At 38.9% G+C, this 27,736-nt stretch overlaps 1 protein-coding gene across 8 annotated transcripts in view; it reads right to left on the bottom strand.

Annotated features, from left to right (window-relative positions):
* CRPPA (CDP-L-ribitol pyrophosphorylase A) overlaps window positions 1–27,736 on the bottom strand; it is a 180,140-nt gene that overhangs the window by 100,771 nt on the left and 51,633 nt on the right. For all 8 annotated transcript variants that reach the window (XM_037890592.2, XM_043541121.1, XM_037890588.2 and 5 more), the window contains exon 4: window positions 4,859–4,963. In XM_037890592.2, the coding sequence (XP_037746520.1) occupies window positions 4,859–4,963 (105 nt within the window). The remainder of the gene's footprint in view (window positions 1–4,858; window positions 4,964–27,736) is intronic.

The raw sequence follows: 27,736 nt of genomic DNA, 5'->3' as shown, positions 1-27,736 counted from the left end.
AATGAATAGAAGATTGTTGGGGGCGGAATAGATCTGGACAAGGAGAAGTCTGGAGATGAATGTGAGAAGGGAGGGACAGGCAAAAGAAACAAAAGTGGAAAATCTTTGAGCAGCATATTCCAGCAGTCTTGAGGCCTTTCTGAGTGTAGCCTTCATTGATTTGAGATCCACCATACCATTCTCTCACTAGAAGGGAAAATCTATAATGGCAGCAGGTCGTAAAAGAGACCCAGTTTGGGATTATTTGAATGAAGTTTCTCTACCTGTGGGTAAGATAGGTATGCGTGCAAAATGCAAACAGTGCAAGAAAAAAATGCAAGGCCTGGTTGCCCCAATGAAACAACATCATGAGAAGTATTCCTTCTCAGGAGGAAGCTGCGTTGAAGATGATCAAAGGAACATGTCTGAACATGCAGGATCTTCAGGTTGGTAAACTTTTTTATTTCAGACTTCTTTCTTAAGGACTGCCTGTCTTCCTTCTGGACTATTCTTGAATTCTCATGTTTGAGCAAAAAATATAGTTGTTATTCTATGGTACTATCATTTTAGATGCAGTTCTGATAAAAAATAAATAGATGAAATAGGCAGATCTTCCTTTTACAATTTCACCTTTAAAGTAGTACTGAGTGTCAGTGAATGCAATGAGTAATACTAAATGAGCAGTATGGTAATAATAACTAAATAACTGCATTGACTTATTTTGTTTAGGAGAATCCATCCTCAACATACAGGATTCTGAAGACTATCCACCTTCAACATCACCATCATCCTCTATAGTTTTAGAGTTATCTGCCAATGAAAGTGTTTCAGTCACATCATGTATGTCACATAGCCACAGTTTATCACCTGCAGCAAAAAGAAAAAAAAAAGCCTCCATCATCCAGAAACAGCCATAGATAAGTTTGTAATAAAACCCAGCAAATTACAAAAAGAGGTAATTGTCGAAAAAATTGCCCTGTTTCTTTATGCAACAAACTCTCCCTTTCGTATGATTGAGAACCCACACTTCATTAACTTGGTTCAGTCATTAAGACCAGGATACAGTCCACCCAACAGAGCAGATGTCGCAGGCCAATTGCTGGATAAAGTGTATGAAAGAGAAATTGAGCAGTATGCAAAAGTTGTAGAGCATTAAATTGTTAACCTGAGTCTTGATGGGTGGAGTAATGTCCACAATGAGCCTGTTGTATGTGCCTGTGTGACAAGAGAAGAAGGGAATGGCTTCCTTACAGAAACAATTGATATATCAGGAAATGCACACACAGCAGAATACTTACAAGAAGTAGCAGTAAAAGCTAGTACAAACTGTGAAAAAAATGCAAATGTCTAGTATGCAGCTTGGTCACAGACTATGCTGCAAAGGTATCCAAGATGAGAAGAAATTATTTAGAAGAGAGTCCCACACTAATGACATACAGTTGCAATGCTCATTTGATGCACCTCCTAGCCAAAGACTTCAGTGTTCCAGAAATAAAGGCTAATGTTGTTGAAATTGCAAAATACTTCCGTAACAACCACTTTTCAGCAGCTCTCTGAACAAAGTGGGAGGAACCAAGCTAACTCTCCCCCAAGACATGCGATGGAGCTCAGTAGTGGACTGGTTTGAGCACTGTATCAAGAACTGGCCTAATCTGATGACAGTTTGTGAACAAAATCGTGGAAAAAATAGATGGCGCTGTCACAGCCAAAGTTCTCAACATCGGGCTTAAGAGAAACGTTGAACACATGCTGAGTACCCTGAAGCCTATTTCTGTCGCCTTGAACAAAATGCAGGGAAATAGCGGTTTTATTGCTGACGCTGTTGAATTTTGCAAGGAACCGAGTGAGATCTTAAAAAGAGAAATATGCAATGACAGAGTTAAATTACAAGCATTAAAAAAACGAATGGGTCAAGCACTATCTCCAGCTCATTTTCTTGCAAATATTCTCAATACTTGTTACCAGGGTCAAACTTTAACTGCTGAAGAGGAGGAGTTGGCTATGACATGGACAATCATCCTCCATAATGCCAACTACAATAAACTTCAGAGCTAAGGGTGAACCATTCAAGAAATATACGTTGAACTGGTGGAAGTCACTTAAGCATTTGGATTCAGAGACCGTTGAAGCGATAATCTCACTTTTAACAGCAGTAGCTTCTTCTGCCGATGTAGAAAGAATATTTTCTTCCTTTGGACTAAATCATTCCAAATTGAGAAATCGTTTGGGGCCTGAAAAAGCAGGAAAGCTTGTTTTTTTTCTTTTCCAGATTATGAACAAACAGGAAAATGAAGGTGAAGACGACTGAGTTAGCTACAGAAGCCAATATTTTAAGTTCCTCATGTTGACCTGGCTGACATAGTCGATTTAATTTTTCTGGGTTTTTTTTAAATGTCATTTAACTATTTTAGTTAAAAACAATTTTAACAAAAGCAAACCTGATTTTATAAAACTTAAATGTTTAACTTAATTCAAAAATTCATATGCTTGTTTTGTTAAAATATGTTTGCTGTTAAAGAAAAAAAATCCATAATACATAACGTTGTTTTAGTTAAATAAAACAATTTAAATGTCTGTCTGTCTGGTGATGTTCACCTTCTAATACAGAATGGCAAGAAAATCTTCCAAATATTAATGATTAACCTGTTGAACTGGAGATAGTTCACCTCCCAGTGACTTCATAAATATCTGCTTCAATTACCTTTTGTAAATGAAATAACCAAACAATCATTCATTTTCTGATATAGTTGTAAAACTAATCTGAAAAGTTTTCAAAATAAATCACTTTAAAAACGTACAGTGTGTACCTTCTAAAAATGAAACCTACATCTATCTCTGAACTGTGAAGAATATGTACTAAGGTGATAACAACTAACAAGAATGCACTTTTATGTAGAAATCCATGATTATATCGAGGCTTCCTGACTAATGATTTAAATCATGATTTAAATCAATTTGATTTAAATCAAATCTACCCTGCCCATGTGTCACCAAAGCAGTGACATCTGCCAGAGATTGTAGGGAGCCTAAAATAATAGTGCCAAATGGCATGATTTGCTCCTCTTCAACTCAAGGAGATGCCAAATAATAATAATTTGAAGGTCAGAATTATTTACCCTGTCACTGCTGGTTAAAATATGTATGAAAGGAGAGGGACGACCATATTATGAATATGTACTATGAGTGACCTCTCTTTTTGGCACCATAAATGGATGGTGTGCTTGGGCAAGTTCCCCTAGTCAAAATGAAGTCAAGACCAAGGAGCCTAGAAGGGCATCTGAGCTCCTTCAATGTGGAACCAAGCCCAATGAGCTCATATTATCTATGAATACTAACTGCACCTGTTCAAAATTTTAAAAAATGACAAAAATCTGAGGCCTCCTAAATTTTCATAAATCTATTGCTTTTTTGGTACTTTGTGGCAGCAAAGGCTTCTCTTTCCCATGTGTACCTTGCTTGTGTCAATTATTTCTTGGTGACTTTAAGACTAGATTACAGTGGTATACTTGGGACTGCATCTTAACTCTATTCAGAAAGTGACAGAATGCATGTTTAAGCAGGGAACCTTGATGTTAACATATTGTATTGGTGCTCTGTGGTCTGCACTGGTTGCCTGTTGGTTTCTGATTGAGTTTAAGCAGTTTGCATTTACCTATATAGCCTTAAATGGCCTGATATTTGTCTAAGAGACAACCTCTCTCCTCTTGCTACACTGCCAAGGTTGTGATCGACTGAGACAGTCAAAACTGAGTCCCTTTGATATGAAAGAAAGGAAGTTGCTGTCAAAGAGTTATCCAAAAAACCCTATCGCGTTGGAACTTGTTTCTCACTTATGTGAAACAGCTCAAAAGTGTTGACCTTCAGTGTCTTTTTATTGGGGTTTTTGTGGATGAAGACCTTTTTTGGGGGACAGTATTTAAGGAGGCTGAGATACTTTTTCCTCATCTTGCTGTACTGTTTAATTAGTTACTACTATATATTATCGGGCTGCTACATTTTAAATAGCTCTTAAGGACACCTAGAGTTTGGGATAGCTACCGTTTTATTCCACCTATATACCCAAATAAACATAGAGAGCCGCGACCTGGAGCTCAATCCACATCATTATGCAGCTTTGCTCTCTTAATATGGTTTCCAAATCTGATGCTTGCTTCAGGAGAGCAGTCCCAGTTACTGTTCAATACCCACTGAAGTCAACTGGACTCTCTCCACTGAGTTTAATGGGCAGTGGATCAGGCCCCAAGTTTCCTCCTCAAAACCAGCTTCTTAGAAAGTTGTTTCTTTTATCCATTTCCAAAGGATGGGAATCTGTACTGGCAATATTGTAAGCAGGAAGAAGCAACCCATCTTAAATGGAACTCTTCGAAGTTCCTTGTTGGCACAAATGCACACTCACCAGCTTCCATCTCCACTCTTGTGGAGTCTACTCAAGATTCCGAGAAATTAAAAAGACCCAAGGCTGCATGTGGGGGTCACACCTCTTGATATGACCTCTCATGGAATGTTGCAAAGCTTAAGGTGAACTCCACGAAGCCTCACAATATTCAGAACTTTCCAAAGGGTTCCAAGCCAGCAGACTTCAAGAGTGTGAATCTGTACTGACAATCTACATGAAGAACTGCAAATATAGGAATAATTTCTTTCTTCAACCCTTAATTGGGTAAGAATTATTTCTTTAAATGCCTCCAATCTTTATTATACATTACCCCTCAACTGTTATAAACCATTCCCAAGTTTTTAGAATTTTTAAACTTGTAAAACAAAGGCATAATTACTGTAAATCTTAAGGAGTTTTAATATTTTGTAATTATCTGATATTTTAGCTGGTGTGGTGTTTTTACTAAACAAATAAATAAAAGAAAATCAATATTGCTCTTACCTTCCAGAGATCAGGCGATCCTTCAATAAGTTTGGCATTTGTTTTACAGTATTTTAGAGCCAAGTGCAAACATTCTGTCCCATAATCCAGGTCATAATCAGTACACTGTAGCAATTAAAAAAAGAACAAATTTGTTATTATATTTAAGAGTGTAATTACCACATTAATGGTCTAAATGACAAAATATTTTGTCTAGTTTAACCACATTTTGTGTCCTTAGAATCCTATCCACAGCATTGGCGCCTTAACAGTTGTGTAGGTTAGGACTGAGGCGCTTTGGCACAGTTATGCCAGGAAGCCGACCCTGTTCACACGATGCCAGACTCTAGTAATTTATGGACTTTCGTGAGTCTAGATAGACTTGCCACACCATTAGGTACTGAACTTTGATGATCAGAAGTTACAGTTATGAAAGGCTGCTGATGAGGCCTTAATTTCTAACAGGTATCATGGAAATAGTTTAACAGTAAACTTCATAAGGATGTGGAGCTGGGTAGCTAGCCATGGAAGAATGGGCTTTTTCATTTAAATACATTGTTCATTTTGTCTTTTGAAGCGTGGTAGATGGAGGCCAAGGGAGTTAAATGAGACTTCCCACATCCCTTACAGATCTGTGCATCTGCCATTTATTTGTTCCCATTTTTACACACATACAGAACCCTAGAGTAACAAGTCTCCATGTTATAGCCACAGGTTTTCAGATGAAGACAAGTGGCTGGAATTCCATTTGCTTTCCTATCAGCATGCAAGGGTACTCTCCCAAAACACCCTCCTTCTTCACCCCTCACCCCTTTCAAGCAGCTGAGCACATCTAATTATCGAGGACTTGAAAGGCAAGAATATTCAGACTGGACAGCAAAATTAGGGGACAGATTCTCCCCTGAGCCAAGCTACACTCATCACAAAGCATGGACTGAGGTACATGACTCCCTGAATCTCAAGCTGTACTGGCCCTGATGCAAGTGAAACAGCCCTTAGGCTACATTACACTCCCTAAAGGACCACAAACCAGCTCAGAATTGTGTTAGAACTCTGCACCCTTCATCTCCCAGCACAGGGATGTAAGGGGTGAGGATGGCATAGGCGACAGCACTGCAGGGGAAATTCCCTAGATTATGTTCTGTTTGTACTGCTCAGGCAGTGCAAAGTGTCCAAACCTCTAGAATCTAGGAGGTCTCCTATACACAAATTTCACTATTAAGTTCTTCTTCCTTGGATTTGGTGGGCACTGCAAAGGCGCTAGGCTCAGTGCAGAGAAGTTGTTTATCATATTCAGTTTAGGAACACATAGTTAACATAAATAGTTCTAAATTCTGACTTAGGGTACCACTCAGATATAGCTGCAAATGCTCCGGAATAACTGCAGATATTATTTAAAAATAAGAGTTCACATCAGAGCCCAGGGAAAAATACATAGGAAAAAGTTTTCTTCCTCCAAGCTCTGAGTAATTAAAATATAGCATGACTACACAATTAAATGTAGCAGACAGCAATTTAGAAGAGGAAAACCAAACCAGAACACTTTAACACAGCAGTGGGCAGGGGGTGAACCCAAACTATTTATACTCATATACTTCAGTCCTGACATATAAGCAGGGAGTATGAAACTGAGAATTTTATGGAGCAACAAAGAAAGTAACCCAATACAGTTATTTTAGATTCCTTCCCCGCCTTCCTTTTCTCTCTTGTTCCATTTAGGAAACAGAAAACAACAACAAACCCTAACATGTCAGCTGTGAGTTTCTTTAAAGTCTATTAGGCTGACTACAGAAGGTAGGAGCAACAATGCTATAATGTGACTCACAACAGTCTTGTATTTCTTCAGTAAGTTTAAGTGTAAGGGTATGTCTATATTTAAAATGCTACAGTGGCACAGTTGCAGCAGCTTCATTGTAGACATTCACTACAGCAACAGGAGCGTTCTCCCATTGCTGTAGTTAACCCACTTCCCTGAGAGGCAATAGCTAGGTTTATGAAAGAACTCTTCCACAGGCCTAGCACTGTCTACACTGCGGGTTAAGTCAGCATAGCTATGTCTCTGCAGCTGTAGATTTTTCACACCCCTCGGAGACATAACTAGGCCAATGTAAGTTCCCAGTGTAGAACAGCCCTCCGACAAATAACAATGTTGATGTAAGATTCCCTTTGTTCCTGTCTATCTCTTGCAAGGTATCTGTGAAATGCCTGAAGGAATATATCAGATAAAGAAAATAGAACTGTATGAAATTCTAATGGCCTCTTAGTGTAATACTTAAATGAATAAGAATAATTGGTTTTCCAGTCAGTCATCTTGCAACCAGCAAGAAAAGCTTTTTATCCCTCCAATTTTTTTTTAAAAAGCTGAATTTTAGCAGTATATTTCCATAGCCATTTTTAATAGCTTTAGGTAAGAAAATAAAACGGGAGCATGAATTAAGGTGTAACACAACTAAAAGGAAAGGGAACTTGTTTCAGGAAACTATTCATACAATCATAACAAGAGCAATGAAAAAAGTTCCACAATTTTATTTACATTACACAAAGCTATTATATGCCATACACTAAAGAACTAAATCACATCCGCAACAAATATACTGCAGCGTGGAATCAGGCTTTCTGATATATATAATATGGGATTGTAAGTTACGCACACATTTGGATTTAGGGACAAAATATTCAAAAACATCAGTAATATTGGTGGTATTTCAACTGGGTCTCAATGCCAATCAATCATTTATTATTAAAAATTTTCCCTCCTTAAGAGGTATGTATACACAAATTATTTTCTAGTAACATAGACTCACAGACTTTAAGGACAGAAGGGACCATCATGATCATCCAGTCTGATTTCCTGCACATTGCAGGTCACAGAACCCCATCCACCCACTCCTGTAGAAGTGGGTCCATAAACTCTGGCTGAGTTACTGATGTCCTCAAATCTTGATTTAAAGAATTCAAGTTACAGAGAATCCACCATCTACTCTAATTCAAACCAGCAAGTGACTTGTGCCCCATGTTACAAAGGCAGGTGAAAACCCCCCAGGATCTCTGCCAATCTGACATGAAGGAAAATTTCTTTCCAACCCCAAATATGGCAATCAGTTAGACCCTGAGCATGTGGAGATATTTGTTATAACAGTCACAGATGGGCCACATGCCATTGTAGGAAACCTCATCATACCATCCCCTCCATAAACTTATCAAGCTCAATCTTGAAACAAGTTAGGATTTTGTCCCACTACTCCCTTGGGAAGGCTGTTCCAAAACTTCACACCTCTGATGGTTAGAAACCTTCTTCTAATTTCAAGCCTAAACATATTGATGGCTAGTTTATATCTACTTGTTCTTGTGCCAACATTGATCCATAACTTAAATAACTCTTCTCCCTCCCTGGTGTTTATCCTTCTGTTGTATTTATAGAAAGCAATCATATCTCCTGTCAACCTTCATTTTGTTAGGCTAAACAAGCCAAGCTCCTTAAGTCTCCTCTTGTATGGTAAGTTCTCCATTCTTCTGATCATTCTAGTAGCCCTTCTCTGCACCAGTTCCATTTTGAGTTCATTTTTCGCAAACATGGAAGACCAGAACTGCACACAGTATTCCATATTAGGTCTCACCAGTTCCTTGGAAAGTGGTAATAACACTTCTCCATCTCTTCCAGAAATACATCACCGGATACATCCTAGGACTCCATTCGCCGTTTTCTTGTTGCTAGTCCCTAAGTGCATGAGCTTTCACTTTGCACTAATAAATTTCATCCCATTTCTATTAGTCCAGTTTTCAATGTCATCTAAATCTTCTTGTATGATATCCCAGTCCTGCTTTGTTATTAGCAATACCTCCCAATTTTGTGTCATCCACAAATTTTATTTGCACACTCCCACTTTTTGTGCCAAGGTCATTAATGAAAATATTCAATGAGATTGGTCCCAAGATTGATCCTTGAGGAACTCTATTGGTAACCTTCCTCCAGTCTGACAGTTCACCTTTTAGTATGACCCATCACAGTCTCCCCTTTAACCAGTTCCTTACTTACTTTTCACTTCTTTTGTATTAAATCCTCATCTTCTCCAATTTAACTAATAATTTCCCATGTGGAACTGTATCAAATGCTTTATTGAAATCCAGGTAGATTAGATCTACTAAGGGCTTGGCTACACTTGCGAGTTAGAGCGCATTAAAGCAGCCCCGGGCGCCCTACCCGTCCACACTGGCAAGGCACGTAGAGCGCTCTGACTCCGCAGCTACAGCGCTCCTGGTACTCCACCTCGGCGAGTGGAATAACGTTTGCTGTGCCTTGGCTACAACGCCCAGGCGTCAGTGTGAACAAGGTGTTGCATTACTGCGCTCTGATCGGCCTCCGGAAACGTCCCATAATCCCCTTAAGTCAAGCGGCCACTCTTGTCATTGTTTTTGAATCACTGTAGGAATGCGGATATGCCCTTTGAAAGCTCCGTTTCTGACAGCCGGCTGCTTATCTGCTCCGAGACAAAGCAACCATTAGTGTGGAATGCTGTGTGAGAGGGAGAGGCGGGGGAGGGAGGGGTCTGCTGCTGTCTGAACTTACAAGACAGCATGGTGACATGCTCTTAGCCCCCCAAAAACCCACTCTCTCTCCCCCCACATACACACAACACACTCCCTGTCACAGTACACCCCACCCTACCCCCTTTTGAAAAGCATGTTGCAGTCACTTGCATGCTGGGATAGCTGCCCATAATGCACCGTGCCCAATGCCGCTGCAAGTGCCGCAAATGTGCCCACGTCAGTGCACTTGAAGCTGTCAGTGTGGACAGATTGCAGCGCTTTCCCTACTGTGCTCTCCAAAGGCTGGTTTAACTCAAAGCACTCTACATCTGCAAGTGTGGCCATACCCTAAATTTCCATTAATTTGAGTTTCTAATCTGGACAATCTTCTCAAAGAAAGAGCTCAGATTGGTCTGATGTGTTCTTTCATAAAGTCATGCTGCATTTTATCCCAATTACTGTTCACCTCTATGTCTTTAATTACTCTCTCTTCCACGATTTGTTCTAAGACTTTGCATACAATCGAGGTCAAGCTAACAGGCCAGATCACTTTTTTTTCCCTTTCTTAAATATAGGTACTATATATTTGCAGTTCTCCAGTCATAGGGTACAACCTCTGACTTTAAAGATTCATTAAAAAAACCTCATTATTGGCCATATCCTTGTTCCCATTAGCCATACCAGGATTATATTTTATCTCTACCTCATCTTCAATCCTTAGTGGTCCCACTTTTCTTTCCCTGTTTTCTTTTTATTTATCTGGTTAAATAACCTTTTACTATTGGTTTTAATTTCCTTTGTAAATGCCAACTCTGCTTGGCTTTTGGCAGTTCTCACTTTATCCCTACATATTCTGCCCTCCGAGAGGTAGCTTTCCTTGCTGATTCATCCCTTGTAGGCTTCTTGCTTTCTCTTAATAACCTGTTTGAGTTGCTTGTTTATCCAATTTTTTTCTGTAACCCTTCCCTACAAATTGTTTCCCCTTCCTTGGGATAGAGGCTTCAGATAGTTTCTGCAAGTTTGACAAAGTAATTCCAAGTCTCCTCCATATTCAGATCCTGGATTTCTTCAGTCCATTTCCATTAGGGATTTCTTCCCTAATTCCCTTAATTTTTTTTAAGTTTGCCCTTTAGAAATCAAGGGCCCTGTTTGCAGACCTACTTTTGTTTATCCTTCCATTTAATTTAAACTGAATTAACTCATGATCATTCTATCCAGGGTTGCCCTCTACAACCAGTTGTTCTATGAGGTCCTTGCTACTTACCAACACTAAATCACTTTGTTAGTCCAGTGACTATTTGGTGAAGAAATCCATCATACCCAGGAATATCTGGGCCCTATCATTATTAGTAGCACTTGCCCTCCAATTTATATCTGGGAAATTAAGGTCTCCCATAATCACACAATTCCCAATAGTCTTTATTTCATTACAAATATGAAAAAGTTCTCTCTATATATCCAAATAGGATCCTGGAGCTCTGTAGCAGATCCCAAGCACTGTCCCAGTGGAGCCTCTGTAACCATTCTTCCCCATAGTGATTTGACCCAAATAGATTCCATTTTATCCATTCCATCACTTCTCATTTCCTTACAGTCTACTTTGTCATTAATATACAACGCTACTCCACCATCTACACCTGTATTTCTGTCTTTCCTGAACAGCACATATCCATCAAAACCCATATTCCAGTCACAACTACTATTCCACCATGATTCCCTTATCCCTATCATATCTGGTTTCACTTCCTGCACCAGTTGCTCTAGTTCTTCTGTTTTGTTACCCAGGCTCCTTGCATTGGTGTACAGACATCTCAGTTGTTTCTTCTTGGCTTCAACCATATTCCTTGCCCAATTAGGTACAATCATTTCACTGCCAGTATCACCTACCTGTTACTGCCAGTGGTATTGGCACAATCATTCCTCTTGTTGTCCATTCTCCTACACTCTTTTGTTCTCTTCTCCATTGCTATATCCTCTTTACTTGATTTTCCTCCTGTTCAATATTTCAATCAGGCATGGAGATTGCATGAGCGTCTCCCAACTATCTCCCCCAAATTCCTAGTTTAAGGCTCTTTTAATCAGTTGTACCAACCTCTATCCCAGACGTGTATTACCCTCCTTATTCAAGTGCAGTCTACGCGACGAGAACAGTCCTCTGTCCATGAATGCCTCCCAGTGGTCAAACATCCCAAAGCCCTCCTTATAAACACCACTGCCTGAGCCATCTGTTGATCGTCATAATCTTGTCTTACCTTCGCTCTCCTCTATACAATCACAGACCAGAAAGATGTAAACCTTACTATTGTCTTAGAATAGATGAAGGAGTTTGAGGAAGGAAGATCTTTGAAATCACTAGCTTACAAATAAAATTAAAATTTTATTTTTATTTTAGTAGTGTATTAATTATACATCATTATGGGGGAATTTAATCTATGGGATAAACTATCTTTAGGATATGGCTGAATTCAAGACATTAAATATGACAAGTATAGTAATAATTAAAAACATATTTCACTAACACTTGTACTCCATGACATTTACCACTCTGTTCACTACCTGTAATTGTTTAAACATAAAAACAGGGTGGTTTTTTTGTTTTTTTTATAATAGACTCCTTTGCAAGTCTATGGAGATGATGCACTGATGCCAAGTGAGAAATAGTGAAATGAAAGGAACATAGTTCAAGGACAGCTCAGATTAATTCTGCATACAAGTGAATTTTTAAGTCTGTTTTTAATGTGCTGCTTTTGGAAGCTTTGCTACTTCTTTGAGAAATTCAGATAATGAGATTCAGCCCTAACCATGAAATGTCTATGATTCATAAAAGCAGGACATTTATAAACAAAATTCTCAGTGACCCATGCATCCCAAATACCATTATTCTAATTTCTACATGTTTCTTGCCCTGAATAGCCAGAGCCTCAAAAAGATAGGCTATCCAGATAGATAATAATATAAGTTCAGTTTGATCAAAACTTTTCACATAATGCCTGACATAGTTCAGTTGGCCATAACAGTTATGGATGCCAAGCTCGATGAAATTATTGGCAGAGTTTAAATTTTGGAGCAGAGATTTGAGCTGGTGGAAACACAGCTGTGAACTCTGGCGTCAAACACATCCACAACAGAAAGAAACCAGATGGGTTTGACATCATGAATAACAAAGAAGAAAAAACAGTTATTTAAAGATGCTTTTGAGCTGTTGGATAATCAAGAAAGTAAAATGTGTATATTTGGGGTTTTCAGAATGGTTTGAAGATGATCACACCCTATATTTGTATTTTATTGTATTCTATGTCAAGATACATACACAGCTCAGCAACAGTGTACAGACTAAAGTTTACTAAATTTTGTATGTTCTTTATTGTGTTTTGACACAGATCCACAGTTTTGTAGTGATTCATTCCCAGATGGTTTGCAATAGATTTCAGTGTGGAACATTAAAGTCTGGTCCTCATGCTAGCACAAAGTTAAGCAATTTTCAAATCCTGTTTAATCCATATACCCAAGTTAAATGAAATCATGTTTGCAACAATTATATGGCATCCACCCTATTACTTTAGAAGCCTAGTGAGATGTGCTTTGCAAGATGAGACAAGGAATGGTAGTATCACAGGGTTGCTGACTATTTACACCAACATACAACATGTCCGAATAAGGTGTAATCAGCTGAGTAGTATCCAGACCTTATCATTTTCATTTGTAAATTACATACACCAACTCTGGAGTTTTTTATGCACATTTTTTTCCTTTGGATTTTTCTGAAAACAGAGCACAAATGAGCACAAATCCTAAAAAATTAACTCTACTTAGATTCCCTAACATAAAAACTAGGAAACTGAGTTTCTCCGCAACAGCAGCTGCAGGTTACACCTTACCATCTTCCTCCTCTGCGTATTGTTATTTGCTGAAAACCATAAAGTTGTTTCTCATATATCTCTTCTAACAATTCAAGAGAGAAAAGCTTTGAGTTTATTCTTATTTTTATGTTAATAGCCATTAACCCTTTTGGTTCCTATCACTGATTTTGAATGCAGCTGTGAGATGACATTTCATGGGTAACTAGAACAGTAAGTCTATTACATTTACCGTATCAGAAATTCTCAGCAGTTTATTGTTTCATTGTCATTGAAATAGGATATTTATTGTTTTTCACATATAAGTTAATATTTAAAAGTATTATTGCTTCAGAGCTGCTTCTTTATGTGTCTGTCTATCCTGTCTAGTTCTGTGGTACATTTTTACTCTAATTTTTGACTACAGAATTACCAAACATATACAGAATCATTCCCACGGGGCCCTTCTGAACTGACACAAATAAATCTTGTATTTTAACTACAAAACCAATTAGCTACAGGCAAAGCTTTAGGTTATGTTTTTTGTTCTTGTCCCTTGCAAACTGAGCAAGTTTCCATTATTGATGTGCCAGAGACAATAATTACCATAGACAGTTATTCAGTGTCAAAAACAGATTAATAATTTCAAAAAAATCAATGCATCCACCCAGGTTCATGCCATGTGGCTTATACTTCCTTTGTCCCAAACACAAACCTACAGTATGTGGGCATGGTAAACATTTGCAGTCCCCTGTCCACAGACATGTCCTTACATCTCCTGCTGATTTATAGATGTAACCCCTGGCTTCTCTCAGTGGGTTCATTGCTAGTTGATTGTCTTCGATAGGCCATAAGCAGGCTGGATAGTGCTGATACTAATCTGTCTGGGGGTGTCACCGACATACACAACACAAGTTTGAAATACAAATATACCACACATATTTATAACTCACAATACAAAGATTATACATACATATAACCATGTTTATCATATTTAGCCACTGATACCTTACATGGCATACCTTGTAAGATTCTTTGCAATTTCTACAATATTGGTATCAATATTATAATAAATGGTCATCCATATTCCATACAGCGTCACAACCTGTTCTTCACACAGGCTGCACAAAAGAGAGCATCTTACAGAATAATTATTTTCTGTGGTTCCATTCCATCAGAGCAGAATGAGGGATAACTCCTCAGCCAACAGGAAACAATTAAACGGCTCTGCTCCCTTGCCCGTGCAGTTTCATTCACTTCCTGGGCCAGCCAGTTTTAGTACTTCCCAAACGTATACCATCATAACAGAGTTAAACTTCTCAAACTGAAGGAAACAGTGTTGCTGAGTCTCGTAATATTTGGTGTTACACTTACTCATTCTTGGGGCATACATGGCTAAATAAAATAAAGAGAAACCATAACTTACAAAAAGGTAAGGTTCCAGTTAAATGAATCTTCAAGACCTTTATACGGTTATCCATTTTTGATTGGAATGGGTACCCAATTTTCAGATCTAATGGGTTGTTTCCATTTGAAGGAAAGATTGGTGATGGAGTCAAGTATTTCTTTTGTACAGTCCTGTTTATTTACAAAGAATGTTCAAAGTCTTGTTTCCCTCAACACAATAAAACTCAAACAACAGGAAACAGTTTCTTTGCTCACAGTTTAAAGCCTCTTTCTCTTTACCCAACAGCTCTCTCTCTCTCTCTCTCAGCTTCTTTTTCCTCAAGGTCAGGCTACTCAGGCTTCTCTGGCTGTGTCTGGAACCTTCTTTGTTCTTTCTCTGTGTCCTGTGTGTTTCTGCTGCTTCTCTCACACTGAGGTTACAGCTATACTAACAACTATACATGTGTCCATGTATTCGGTTGTGCCATAACCCCCGTTGTCTACATCTAAACTCCAGAAGGACATGTCTGAAGGCAACAGAGAACAAGTAAATTAGCACATCTGAGGGATGTAGGTAAGTACACACCATTTACTGAGGGCAGGGGTAAGGGATGTGTGTCAGGTCTCAAGTTTCAGTAGTCTTTCCCCCATTCCCACAATGCCCTGAATGCTTTTCTTCCTGACCCTTACCCAATACATAAAGATCCCTGTCCTCATTTTCACCGGTAGTAATGAGCTGTATTACTTCTTTCATATGGCTTGGGTAGGTAGCAATGATTACAAATTTATATCTAGATTTGATAGCTAGCATGTTCCTGCAGCAGTGAGCTGGTGAATGTCCTTCAAGCTTCCAGCGAAAGAATGAAGGGGGATACTCAGATATGATGTACTCGATCATTTATGCCGTAGAACGTGCCAAGACTATTGTTGCGTTTTGTAGGATCCATGGTCTGGAGCCCCATGATGTTTCATTATAAGTGACACGAGACCTAACCTTATCGTGCGTGATGTTTACGAGGTATTGTTGAAAGGTCAAGTGTAATGCCGAGATACTTTGGGTTAGCCTCATGGCTGACACTCTCACCACAGAACTGCACATTAAGTTTGGTATTAGCCATTTTATTGTTCAGATGGAAAGCGGTCACCATGAATTTTTTTCAGGTTAGCCCTAAGTTTCAGCATTGGAAATAATCAGCCATTTTGCTAAGATCTTGGGTTAGACTGCAGCTGATTATATGGAAACTTGTGTGCTGAGTAGCTAGGGCAATGTCAGCAGCATACACAAAATTTCCTCAACTCTGTCTCTGGTATATACGTGGTGTATAGAAAAAAAGTATTGGGGCCAGTACAGTGCCCTGAGGGGTGCCTGAGTTAAGAGTTCTTGGTCTACTGATCTGGCCATTAAGGTGTACCTTAAAGTGGCGGTCCCTGGTCATCGCCACCAAGAGACAGATCGTTCGCCAGCAGTGAATGACGTGGGAGATCTTGAGGAGGAGGCCGTCTCTCCAGACAGTATCACATGCCGAGGACAAATCAACAAAGGCAATCCCTGTCTTCAATTTATGTTGGAATCCTGCCTCAATGTGGTCGGTGAGTGAAACTATTTGGTCACAGCAGTTTCTCATCAGGCAAAATCCTTCCTGCTCCATTGGGAGGATATCTTTGATAATGTCAGACAGATGGCGGAGCAGTGCCCCTTCCATGAGCTTGCTGGTGGTTGAGAGGAGAGAGATGAGACGGTAGCTGGCTGCATCCTCTGGGAGTTTCCTAGACATCAGCAGGGCAACTGTTGCCTGTCGCCAGCTTGTCGGCACTTGTTGGTAAGCTGCACTGACTACATCAGAACAGCTTTCAGCTGCATGAATCCTGCTCAGAGCAGCTGCTTGGCTTGCTGACCCAGGTACTGATCAATGTGTGGCTGGAGTACATCACTCTCCATGACTTCACACGGAGCAGCAGAAAAACAGCTCTAACAGGAAATTTCACAAAGACTAAAGCAGTCATTCAGCACACTCCAGCCCAATGCCAAGAACACTTGAGGCTCTTATATAGGAGGACAAAAGACTCAGTCAGGAGAGCTTGTTGTACATGCCCCTTCTACAAGATGGACAAGGCGCAGTCAAGGGCTGCACAACCCCCTCCTCACACCTACCAGCCTTCAGGATGCTGATGAGGGTCAAGACAAGGAGGTAGGGACTATGGAGGATGTTCTTGAAGACTTGGTGGATGAAGAGCATGTGACTCTGCACTGCTACTCAGAAGATCCAGTTGAGAAAGCCCCCTCAATGAACCCAAGGATGAACACTGGAAAAAGACCGGCATAGAACATGATTTTATCGAATCTGAGATCTGGCAAACTCGTACCAGCATAGAGCTGCTTTTAGCTGCCTCTTTCTGGTCTAGGGTTGCCAGCCCTCCAAGGTTGTCCTGGAATCTCCAGGAATTAAAGATTCATCTTTTATTAAAATTTGTCATGTGATGAAACCTCCAGGAATACATCCAACCAAAATTGGGGACCCTATTCTGGTTACAGACTTACAGCAGTCTTGTAAAATATACAGTCTTGGATGATTAAGTCAGACTCTTATTCGAGAGAAGGAAAAAGGAGAAGACATAAGGTGGGTCAGGAAAAGAACACACAAAAGCATTTGTGACAGTCTTACATCCCAAGTCGTGTTTGGGATTCTGCTGAGCTGGTAGAGATTGCAGTGTCATCTTGGTCCTTTGTGTGGCCCGCTCTGGTACAGCCATCTGTCAAGGATAACAAATGACTGGTGTCCCAAGAGACAGTGTGGGTGGCAGTCATAATGGTAAAGCTCACGCCAGTAGTCAGCTTTAGTTTTAGTAGTTTAGTAGTTTTAGTTCCCAAAACCTTCTTAAGGACCCACAAAGGGAATGGTGGATGGAATAGTCCATCCCCTCATTATTTTGTCTATCAATTAGGCCTAATTTCTGACACACCAATTTTGGTTCATTGATTTCTGGTTCCACACTTCTCTTGTTTACCAAGCATGATTTTAACACAATCCTTGAGTTATATTAGTAGGCATTTTTGTGTGGACTAATTCAGTCTGTCTCCCTTTTATACTTTTTGCCATTAACATTTTGTATTAGAATCATAGAATATCAGGGTTGGAAGGGACCTCAGGAGGTCATCTAGTCCAACCCCCTGCTCAAAGCAGGACCAATCCCCAATTTTTGTCCCAGATCCCTAAATGGCCCCCTCAAGGATTGAACTCACAACCCTGGGTTTAGCAGGCCAATGCTCAAACCACTGAGCAATCCCTCCTCCTAATTATTATACATTATTGTGCCATCTCATGAACTTTCATGTACTTTATACAGTTGAGCTCACAATTAGAATAAATTTGTAGGCCCAGTTATCACAACAGTACCAGGACTATATATTTTTCCTGTGACCCTCCACACTTGGAAAGATTGGCATCCAGTGTGATACACATACTGTATGGATCCCGAATGGGAAATTCCCTGAAAGTTTCCTCCGATCCAGCCACCAGATAAGAGATTCCCTGACTAGCTAAGGAGTGAGAGAAGATATGGAGTTTACAGATTGTCATCATCTACCCCTGACCTAAGGAAAAACTGCTGAAAGTGTTTAAGGTTGAAGTAGGATCAGGAGACCAGATCCTAATATAACACTGTGATAGACCAAGGACACCTGGAGAGCACTCTAAGAACTGAGAGAGACTCTGGATAATAGAAATACAGATCTCATTTTAGGATTCTTTTCAGAGAGTGGAATACAATCCTTTGCTGTGCCTCAGAGTATCCTAGGGGAGTGAATACATTCTTGTCCTTTTTTGTCCAAAAAAGCCAATCTGAAATCTTAGCCTTAACCTGGCTGCTTCTTGTTCTGTCTCTGCAAAGGAAGTGGTCCAGACAAACCAGTCATCAAGATAAAGAAAAACACCACATCCCCATCTTGCTTAAAGATGCCACATCCACCAATATTATCTCTGTGGAAGTCCAGAGGGCTACTGGAAAGCTAAAGAGAGACCTCTGACTCCTGCATACCCAGAGTATCCACAGATGAACACCTCCACAATGAAATACCAATTCTGTGTCTTTCCAGTCCAAATCATTGCTGTACTGTGGAAAGGAAAAAAAATGGGTATGACTTCGCTGCTAAAGAGCTACCACATGATGCTGGGTGACCAGGGCAGTCTAACATAGCTAAGGGTGGTAGTGGGCACCATAAAAGCCAGGGAGCTCAGTGTGGCTGCAGATAGGGCTAAGAGGAGGCTTTCTGCAGACTGACTGACATAATGAAAGTCAGGATGCAAACTGGTTGGCATAAGATGTGAATTTGGGTATAATTAGTAGATGGTCTTCTGCCTTACATAGGAGGAGGAGAAGTTACCTATCAGTTGTCCCTGGTAAAAATGGAATTCAAAACAATCTACTACTGATCTCTGAAGGACTTAAGAGGAATGTTGTCTTTAAAATGGCTGTTGACAAATTGGAAAAGGTTCAGAATAGAGGTACAAGAATGATTCAAGATCTGAAAGCCTGCCTTTCAGTGAGAGACTAAAGAAGCTCAATCTGTTTAGATTTATCTAAGACAAGGTTAAGAGGTGAATTGATTACAGTCTACAAGTGCCAAAATGGGGAATCGATTTCTGAAAATAGAGGGCTCATTAATTTAGCAATCAAAAGCATAACAAGCATAACCATAACATAATGGTTGGAAGCTGAAGCCAGACAAATTCAAATCAGAACAAAGGTGCACCTTTTTAACAGTTAAGATAATTCACCATTGGAACAATTTACCTAGGGAAGCATTTGGTGAAATTCTATGGCCTGTGATATGCAGGAGAACAGATTAGAATAGATGATCATAATAGTCCCTTCTGTCCTTAAAATCTATTAATCTATTAATTGATGGATTTGAACTACTGACCAAAAAGTGAAAAGCTCATTGTTCTGGGAGCATCTCAGATCTCAGAAGCTAAGCAGTATAACCAGAACAGAATTTGTATGAGGGGAGGATTCCTGCATGAATTGGTACGAATCCAGTGGCTAGCATTCTTCCCTCTGAGTTAGCACAAAAAAACCAATGGTTATGAGAGGCACTATGCTGTTGCAGGTACAGTCTACTTGTGACTTCTCAGGACAGATCCCTCCGTACTTGTGAAAAGTGTGCCAGTTTCCAAGTGCATAATTATAATATGTCTTCCTAAATTATCACCCACCACGTTCCACTTGAATACAGTACTCCTCTTCAAATCCTGCCCTAAATGAAGTGTGCTATTAAGCAGCTGCCAAGTTTCATAAAAGATGTGGCATCTTTTCACATTGTGGGGAGCAATATTGGCACAATATAAAGAGTTAGTACAGTGTTTTGGGATCCTACAAGATGAGGAGTACCATCAAATGTGAGTAATTATTCCATTAGCAAAATTATTTTTTTTTGTAAATGGTTCATACAACTTCTCTGAAAAATTCCCCAACTTATCCTAATTAATTTTCATCACAGGATTCACACAATATCCTGGGTCTACTACTGTGCCAAAGAACTAACTAAGTACAAAACTTTCTAAAATAATCAAGGCTACTCAATAGACCACCAATCTTGCTTCAGATTTTGAATAAATTAAAACATTATTGAACTAACGTCAGATTAAAATATAGTTCTTCTGAAAACAGATTAGCAAGACTCAATTGGTTTCCGGATGGGAAAAATCCTATTACTCAATAGCCCAGGATGATTGAAAAGCTGTATGGGCAAAACATGTCAGGGGAGGCAACTGTAAAATCTCTTAGGAAAGTGTCAAAAATGCATACTAAAAGTTAGATTTATTATCAAGCCCGCCGATGGGCTATATTTGAGCAGGAGTCAGTGTGTATCAGACAAGAACTGGATGGAGAAAAGCCTGTTTTGTGAAGGATTCTGGTTGTTCAAAATCTGGTTTTATTCTGATTTGGAATGAAAAACAAAAATTTCAAAATTCTCCATGAAAAAGAACGGAACATGGGGCAGTCCAAACAGAGAAGTCTGTGTGAGTAGCATTAAACACACACAAAAACAAGAAAAGCCTGAACACAAACAGAACAAGCAGAATACAGAAAATGCTTTTAGATAAATCAGCAACCCTATTTCATATGAGAGAATGTGCCTTACAGCCCTGAAACAGAAGAACTATGTTTTCTTGTCAAACAATCATATCTGAAGTCCTAGCTGCCCATGGACGTATGATCACAGAACTAAAAATTAACTGTAGCTTAGGTATAAGTGATCATTCTTGATCACATTTATAAAGTGCAAGTAGAATAAAGCCCAAACCAATAATATACATAGGCCAATTTCACAAAGCTGAAAACAATTATGAGCAAATTAGCTGGGAGGAAGTATTTAATCAGAAAAATGCATATGATAATTGGGAATCATTTAAGAACACCTTACTAGATGCTCAAAAAGTGGAAGAAAGCTATGCTGGTTAAAACATGACCTGGGCTTCAAGGGTAGTGATGGCAGCTGTAAAATAAAATAAAATACAAGAAATGGAAGAACAGGGAAGTTGTGAGTAATTAATATAAATCAGAAATTAGAAATTGTAGAAAATTGATTAGGGAAGCCAAGGGACACAAGGAGAAATTTATGGCCAGTAGAGTTAAAAACAATAAAAAGGAGTTTTTTAAAAATATATTAGGAAAAAAAGGAATCTTGACAATAGTACTGGTCTATTACTATATGGAAATGGTATAATTATTAATAATAATCCAGAAAAGGCAGAAGTATTCAATAAATATTTCTGTTCTGTATTGGGGGAAAAAACAGATGCTATAGTTTCATCTATAGTGATGATAACGTTCTTTCCATCCCACTAGTATCCCTGGAGGATGTTAAACAGAAGCTACTAAAGATAGAGAATTTAAAATCAGATAATTTGCATTCAAGAGTTTTATAAGAGCTGGTTGAGGAGCTCACGGGATCATTAATGTTGATTTTCAATAAGTTTTGGAGCATTGGGAAAGTTCCAGAAGACTGGAAGAAAGCTAATGTTGTGACAGTTTTTAAAAGGGTAAACAGGATGACTCATATGGGACCCAGGTAATTACAGACCTGGCAGTCTGATATCAATCCCAGGCAAGATAATGGAGCAGCTGATCTGATATTTGAATAATAAATAAGTAAATAAGGGTCATGTAATTAATGCAAATCAACATGGGTTTATGGAAAACAGATCCTTGAAACTAACTTGATATCTATTTTTGATAAGATTACAAATTTGATTGATTAAAGGTAGTCGTGTTTACATCACATACTTAGACCTCTGTAGGCAGACAACTTGGTACCACATGACATTTTTATTAAAATACTGAAACGATATAAAATTAACATAGCACACATTAAATCGATTAAAAACTTTCTAACTGATAGGTCTCAAAATGCAACTATAAACAGGGAATCATCCAGGAGCAGGTCTGTTTCTAGTGATGTCTTGCAGGGACTGATTCTTGGCCCTATGTTATTTAACTGTTTTATAAATGATCTGGAAGAAAACACAAAATCATCACTGATAAAGTCTGCAGATGACACAAAAATTGGCGGAGTAGTAAATAATGATTCAGAGTGATCTGAATTGCTTGGTAAACTGGGCACAAGCAAACAATGTGTGTTTTAATATGGCTAAATATAAATGTATATAACTAGGAACAAATAATGTATACCATTCTTACAGGACAGATGTTCACTGCTGGAATACTGTGTCCGGTTCTACTGTCCACAAATCAAGAAGGATGTTAATAAATTGGAAAGAGAAGAGCCACAAGAATGATTAAAGGATTAGAAAACATGCCTTTTAGTGACAGACTCAAGGAGCTCAATCTATTTAGTAACACAGAGAGTAAAAGGCAACAATTTCAGTCTATAAGTCCCTCACAGGGAAGAAGTATTTAGTAGTGAGCTCTTCCAAATAATAGAGAAAGGTACAACAAGATCCCGTGGCTGGAAGTTGAAGCTAGACAAATTCAGACTGGAAATAAGGCATACAATTTTAATGGTAAGAGTAATTAACCACTGGAACAGTTTACCAGGCATCATGGTGGATTGTCTATCACTGACAATTTTAAAATCAAGATTGAATGTTTTTCTAAAAGATAAAAGAGCACAGAATCTATGAACTGATCAGAATTTTCTTCCCCTGTCAAGTTGGTTTTATGTTTAGATTACACATAGAAAAATTTAAAATTGTTCAAGTATACATATTCCCTAACTTTACATTATCATGCCACTAAATATTATAATCTATACAGATTCTCATGTTTGTAGAATATCCAGTGATGTGGGATTTTGCAAACTCAAATGAACCCATGCTACTTTACTATACCACTAAATATCAATGCTTCTGTTTTAGAGAGAGAATGAGTACTTCCATATTCTAAAAACACTTTTGAGAGAGCAAGGATTAAAATCCAGCTCTTTATTAACCTAAGAGGCAAAAAGTGTTACACAAATAAATAACCCTCTGGGATGCTCCAGAAAACTTGAAAAGCACCCAGAAACTTAACACATAAATATAAGTACAGCAATAAAAATAAAGTTAAGTTTTTCAAACATAACAGTATAATTACTGATTATATTTTGTAGGCAGGTTGAAGTAGTCTACATCACGGACTCCATGTTAGAAAGAATCCAGCATTGCTCTGTTTGTTATTTAGTTGGCTTGTACAACTCTATTGAGTATATTTCTAAATATATTAGGTGATTTTACCCAGTTCCTGGCCAATTCATTATTAATTTTTTGATGCACTATCATTGTGTTCCATAATAGAGTTGACGAGAGGCAGGACAGCCCACACACACATATTAGTGTAGTAAAAGAAAAGTGCAATTATCATCTAAATTTTGAGCTACAGGTGTAAATTCCAGCTCAAGGAGACATACCCTCACTAGCTCTCACTAAGACAGCACACTAAAAGTAGTGTGTGGCTACGGGAGCATGAGCGGCCGTAGGGCCTAGCTATCACAGTATGTACCCATCCAAGATGCTAGGTACGTATCCAAGGCAGCCACTGCTCATGCCATGATGGCTATACTCTACTTTTAATGCACCAGCTCAATCAGCGCTAATGCAGATATGTCTACTTGAGCTGGACTTTACACCTCCAGCTCAAAATTCACATATACCCTAAGCTGTAATACAACATATAGTGATTCTCAAATACATACGGGATGGATTCATAGAGGTTGACTGACATCACTACTGTAGCAGATCATCCTTATGGAGGCAATATGTTTGCTATAAATATCTCTCCAAGTCCTCCTTGAAAAATATCAAAGTGCATTATGACTCATTATGGACTATGGTTAGATCTGTCCATCTACCTCACCTTAATGTACAACATAATCTGATTCAACACTACTTTCAGTGCTTTTACAAACATCTATACTCCACACAATCAATTCATAACCAAAGGATTTCAAGCAAAGATTTAAGTATCTTTTGTGTCTGAATGGATGTCAACCTCCAGCCCAATGGATCACATTTGAACAGGCATGAGTGACCAATGGAGCTACAGAATGTTTGAAATGTGAATCTGAGACACTATTTAGCACCACAGTCTCACAAAACGTGTGAGCAGCACTGACTTCTGAGCTCCCACACACCCTTTCCAGAATTTTTCTTAGCTTGCTTTTCCTAGTTTAGTTACACCATTCCTATTTCTTTTTAAAAAAGGAACAACAAAAACAAATAGAAAAAGACTAAGAAGAAAATCAATAATTGCTTCCCATGATGATGCAGTGTAACCTGGCCTTGTTAGTCTGTCATTTATGCCAAGTCTCTGAACCATTATCTGCAACAGTTTGACATGTTACAATCCTTAGCTACTCCACAGCCACAACTTCAGGTGACAAGGAGAATGTCAGCAGTCCAAGATTCTTCAGAAAGGCCACAATGAATTACAAAATGTCTATATACAGGGAAGTGGGTTTCCCCATTATCCACAACCTCAATTCCGTCACACTCCACCTCCTTACTGACCACAACTGGATGTTACTACCTCCCTTCCAGACAGCTACATTAAAAACAACAAAAAGAGCTTATTATGTCTGCCATCAATGCTTCCCTCCAGTCATGATTAAATATATTTCCACTTACTTCAGCTCCTACTGATAGTATTACCCTAAATATTATGGGCCTTTGGAGTACCTAAGTACCAATGTCTTAGTTAACAATTAGTTTACTACTTTCACTTAATCTCAATTGTTACAGGCAATGTTAATTCAACAGACATTCATTTCTTCAGCAAAGATGGCACCCACATAAAGTCCCAGAATCAATCTAGATATTTTGCCTGAAAGAAAAACCCTAATGATGCTATTCCCCTTCAAGATGTACTTCAGAAGTTTACAAATCACACATACGTAGCTCCCTATACTCATGTACGTGCTGAAAAGGCAAATCTATGAGTAACTACTATTACAGTGGACCTAGCAATAGCGAACTTCCTTTCATATTTCCAGCCACCTCTTCCCTGCATAATCCCCAGAGATCTGCTATATAAGAAAATTGTTAGTCTTTAAAAAGAATGTTTGAGATAGAGCCCTGATTGAACAGTTTGCAGAACTTCTCTTCTCTCCATCCCATCCCCAAATTCTGTGGATATCCTGTAATGGTTCCAGAAGAACATCTGCTTCTCCGGATATGGCATTTAAGTATTTGCATGATTCTTCCTGACATTATATTATTTTGTCTGCTTATAATCAGAGGTCCTCATCTATGCAGGCAGATTTTGCAAACTCCCCTCACCAGGTGTGTTTGCCACCACTGCCCGAAAAGTGGGTTGTGCTGTCTGGAGGAGGGGCATGAACAGGAGATGTATTAATTTAGTACATCCCTGAAGAAGCCTCCAAACAAGAAACAGCATACAATCTGACCTCTCTAGGGCTGAATCCTGGAACTGATTTTGCTCCCCACTGCTGTTTACAAGGGTCTTGGGGGCAGGCTTGAGAGCAACACTCCTAAACAGGCTCAGGGCTAACCCCTTCTCAGTGCATACGCCTACCTCTTGGTTGGTCTATTTCAACTTCACTTTCATCTTTGCTGTTGTGATCACTGTTAAAAACCCTCTTGCAGTGCCAGGGAAAGGTCCACCATTAACAAAACTGTCAAATTGACTATACATGAAGTAAAGTCAAATGAACTAAGTATAAACACCAAAAAATAGAGAAGCTGTTTTTACTTTAAGCTCTTTCGGGTATAGTAAATAATAGAGGTTACTTATAAAATAGATACAACCTTTTCCATTGGAAGTATGATTTTCAAATAGAAATTGCTCCCTTAAAAAAGGAACATGTTATTTAACCTCCACTAATCCCCTTTAATGGAGAGCAGAGGCTTCTCTGTACAAAAAACATTGCAGTGTTCTTACACTACAACCCTTTGAAATCTGCTGCTCCCCATCATCTGCACGTACTTGCTGCCTCCTAGAAGGCACTCAGCTTGTCAATGCTAGTCCACTAGCAGTTAGCTGTGTCTTCTCCCGATTTCTTATTGCGGACACCTCTCTAGACTCTGTTCAGGCTCTCCTGCTATTCCACTTCTGTTCATAGCTGTCCACTTGCCAGGAAAGCAAGGCTCTGTAACTGTTTACAACTATCCCACCTTGATAAATATACCTAGATAATGAACACCTAACCTTGACACAGCATACAGTATGAAATGTGTATTTCAGCCTTTTCTACATAATGTTCTGCTACTTTGTTACAATAATGTGACATGACATAACATGATGTTTTGTATTACTACTCAGTACAAAGGGCTTCTATGCATTGCACAATCTGTCAGGATCAGGTCTGTATAGAAATCAGCCCAAGCATAATATGATGGAAGGAAACAGATAGTCTACTTGACTTTCTGATACTCTAATTCCTCTTAAGATATTGCTCTGCGGAATGCCTAACTTCCACGAAATGATGTACCCTGTCTTTCTTTTCAGACTTCAGGAGGATTCTTGGGATATAGGCTCCTAGTTTAATTTAAAAATCTGAACGGAAAACTGAAACTTCCTTAGGCAAAAAAGAACAAGTCTGGTCTAACAAATAAGACTTTTTTAGCTATTCTTGGAAAGGGTGGATTTATAATTAACACTTCTAGTTTTCTGATTTCCCTGGGGGCTGATATGGATAGAATAAATGTCTGTTCCTAAAAACAGAAATTCCATTTATATGAACCTAATAAGTTAGAAAATGCCAGAGTTAAGGTTGCCTATGCAACAATAATTCAGTCCCCTTGCATGCATGCATTGCAGTACAGTGTCTTACCCAGCATCACAGAGGATGTCTAAGGCAGAGCAAAGAATTTAACCCAGTTGGTCCTGAGTCCCTGTCCAGTGCTGCAAACACAAAAGGAAGTTCTTTCTCTTTTTCTAATTCTCTGCCTCAAGTCACTGACCTCCAAGGGCACTGATTGAAAAAAAAAGTATATGATACTGTAGCTAACAACTGTATGTAGTAATATTGAAAGGGTATGAGAACCTATGATCTAGTCCATGGGGATAATGCACTTGGAGGGGAGGAAGTCATTGTGTTTCTGCCCCATCTAGAACTCTAACTCTGCACCATGCAGAAAGCTGAGTGAGGCCTGGGAGCATACCCAGTGCAGTGGGCATACTAGGGCTCCACTGACTACATGCACATGGTGATATGAAGAGGCTTTTAATTTAGCAAAATCTCAATGGATTTTCATTAGGGCAGCAAAAGGTACCTCCCTGACAAAGTTCAAGTTCCAGCTATAGGAGATGGCGATATTAGAACACTTCAATAAAGCAGATGAAATTTTTTAAACAAATAAAACATACACATTTTCCCCTAACCTTGTTTTCAGAAACGGCTAAGCTATTTTTGCTGAAACTTTGCAAAATAAATTCATTCTGAGGCAGACAGCTAACATGTAAAATTTCAGGCCAAATGGCTAGCACTTGGCAAAGCTATAAACAACTGAAAATAGAGGCTTATACTGGAAAATGTTAGGCATTCTTAATTGTAGCTGTTGCTGCCTCTTTCACCTATAATATATGAATAGGTATAATGGGATTATGACAAAATATTGTATATAACTCAGTTATGTCAAATCTGTGGCCTTTGAGGGCAACTGTGTTAAAAAGAAATATATAATTATAATTT

Source organism: Chelonia mydas, chromosome 2 (assembly GCF_015237465.2).
Source record: "Chelonia mydas isolate rCheMyd1 chromosome 2, rCheMyd1.pri.v2, whole genome shotgun sequence".
Lineage (NCBI taxonomy): Eukaryota > Metazoa > Chordata > Testudines > Cheloniidae > Chelonia > Chelonia mydas.
This window is presented reverse-complemented; position numbering and strand designations above follow the sequence as displayed.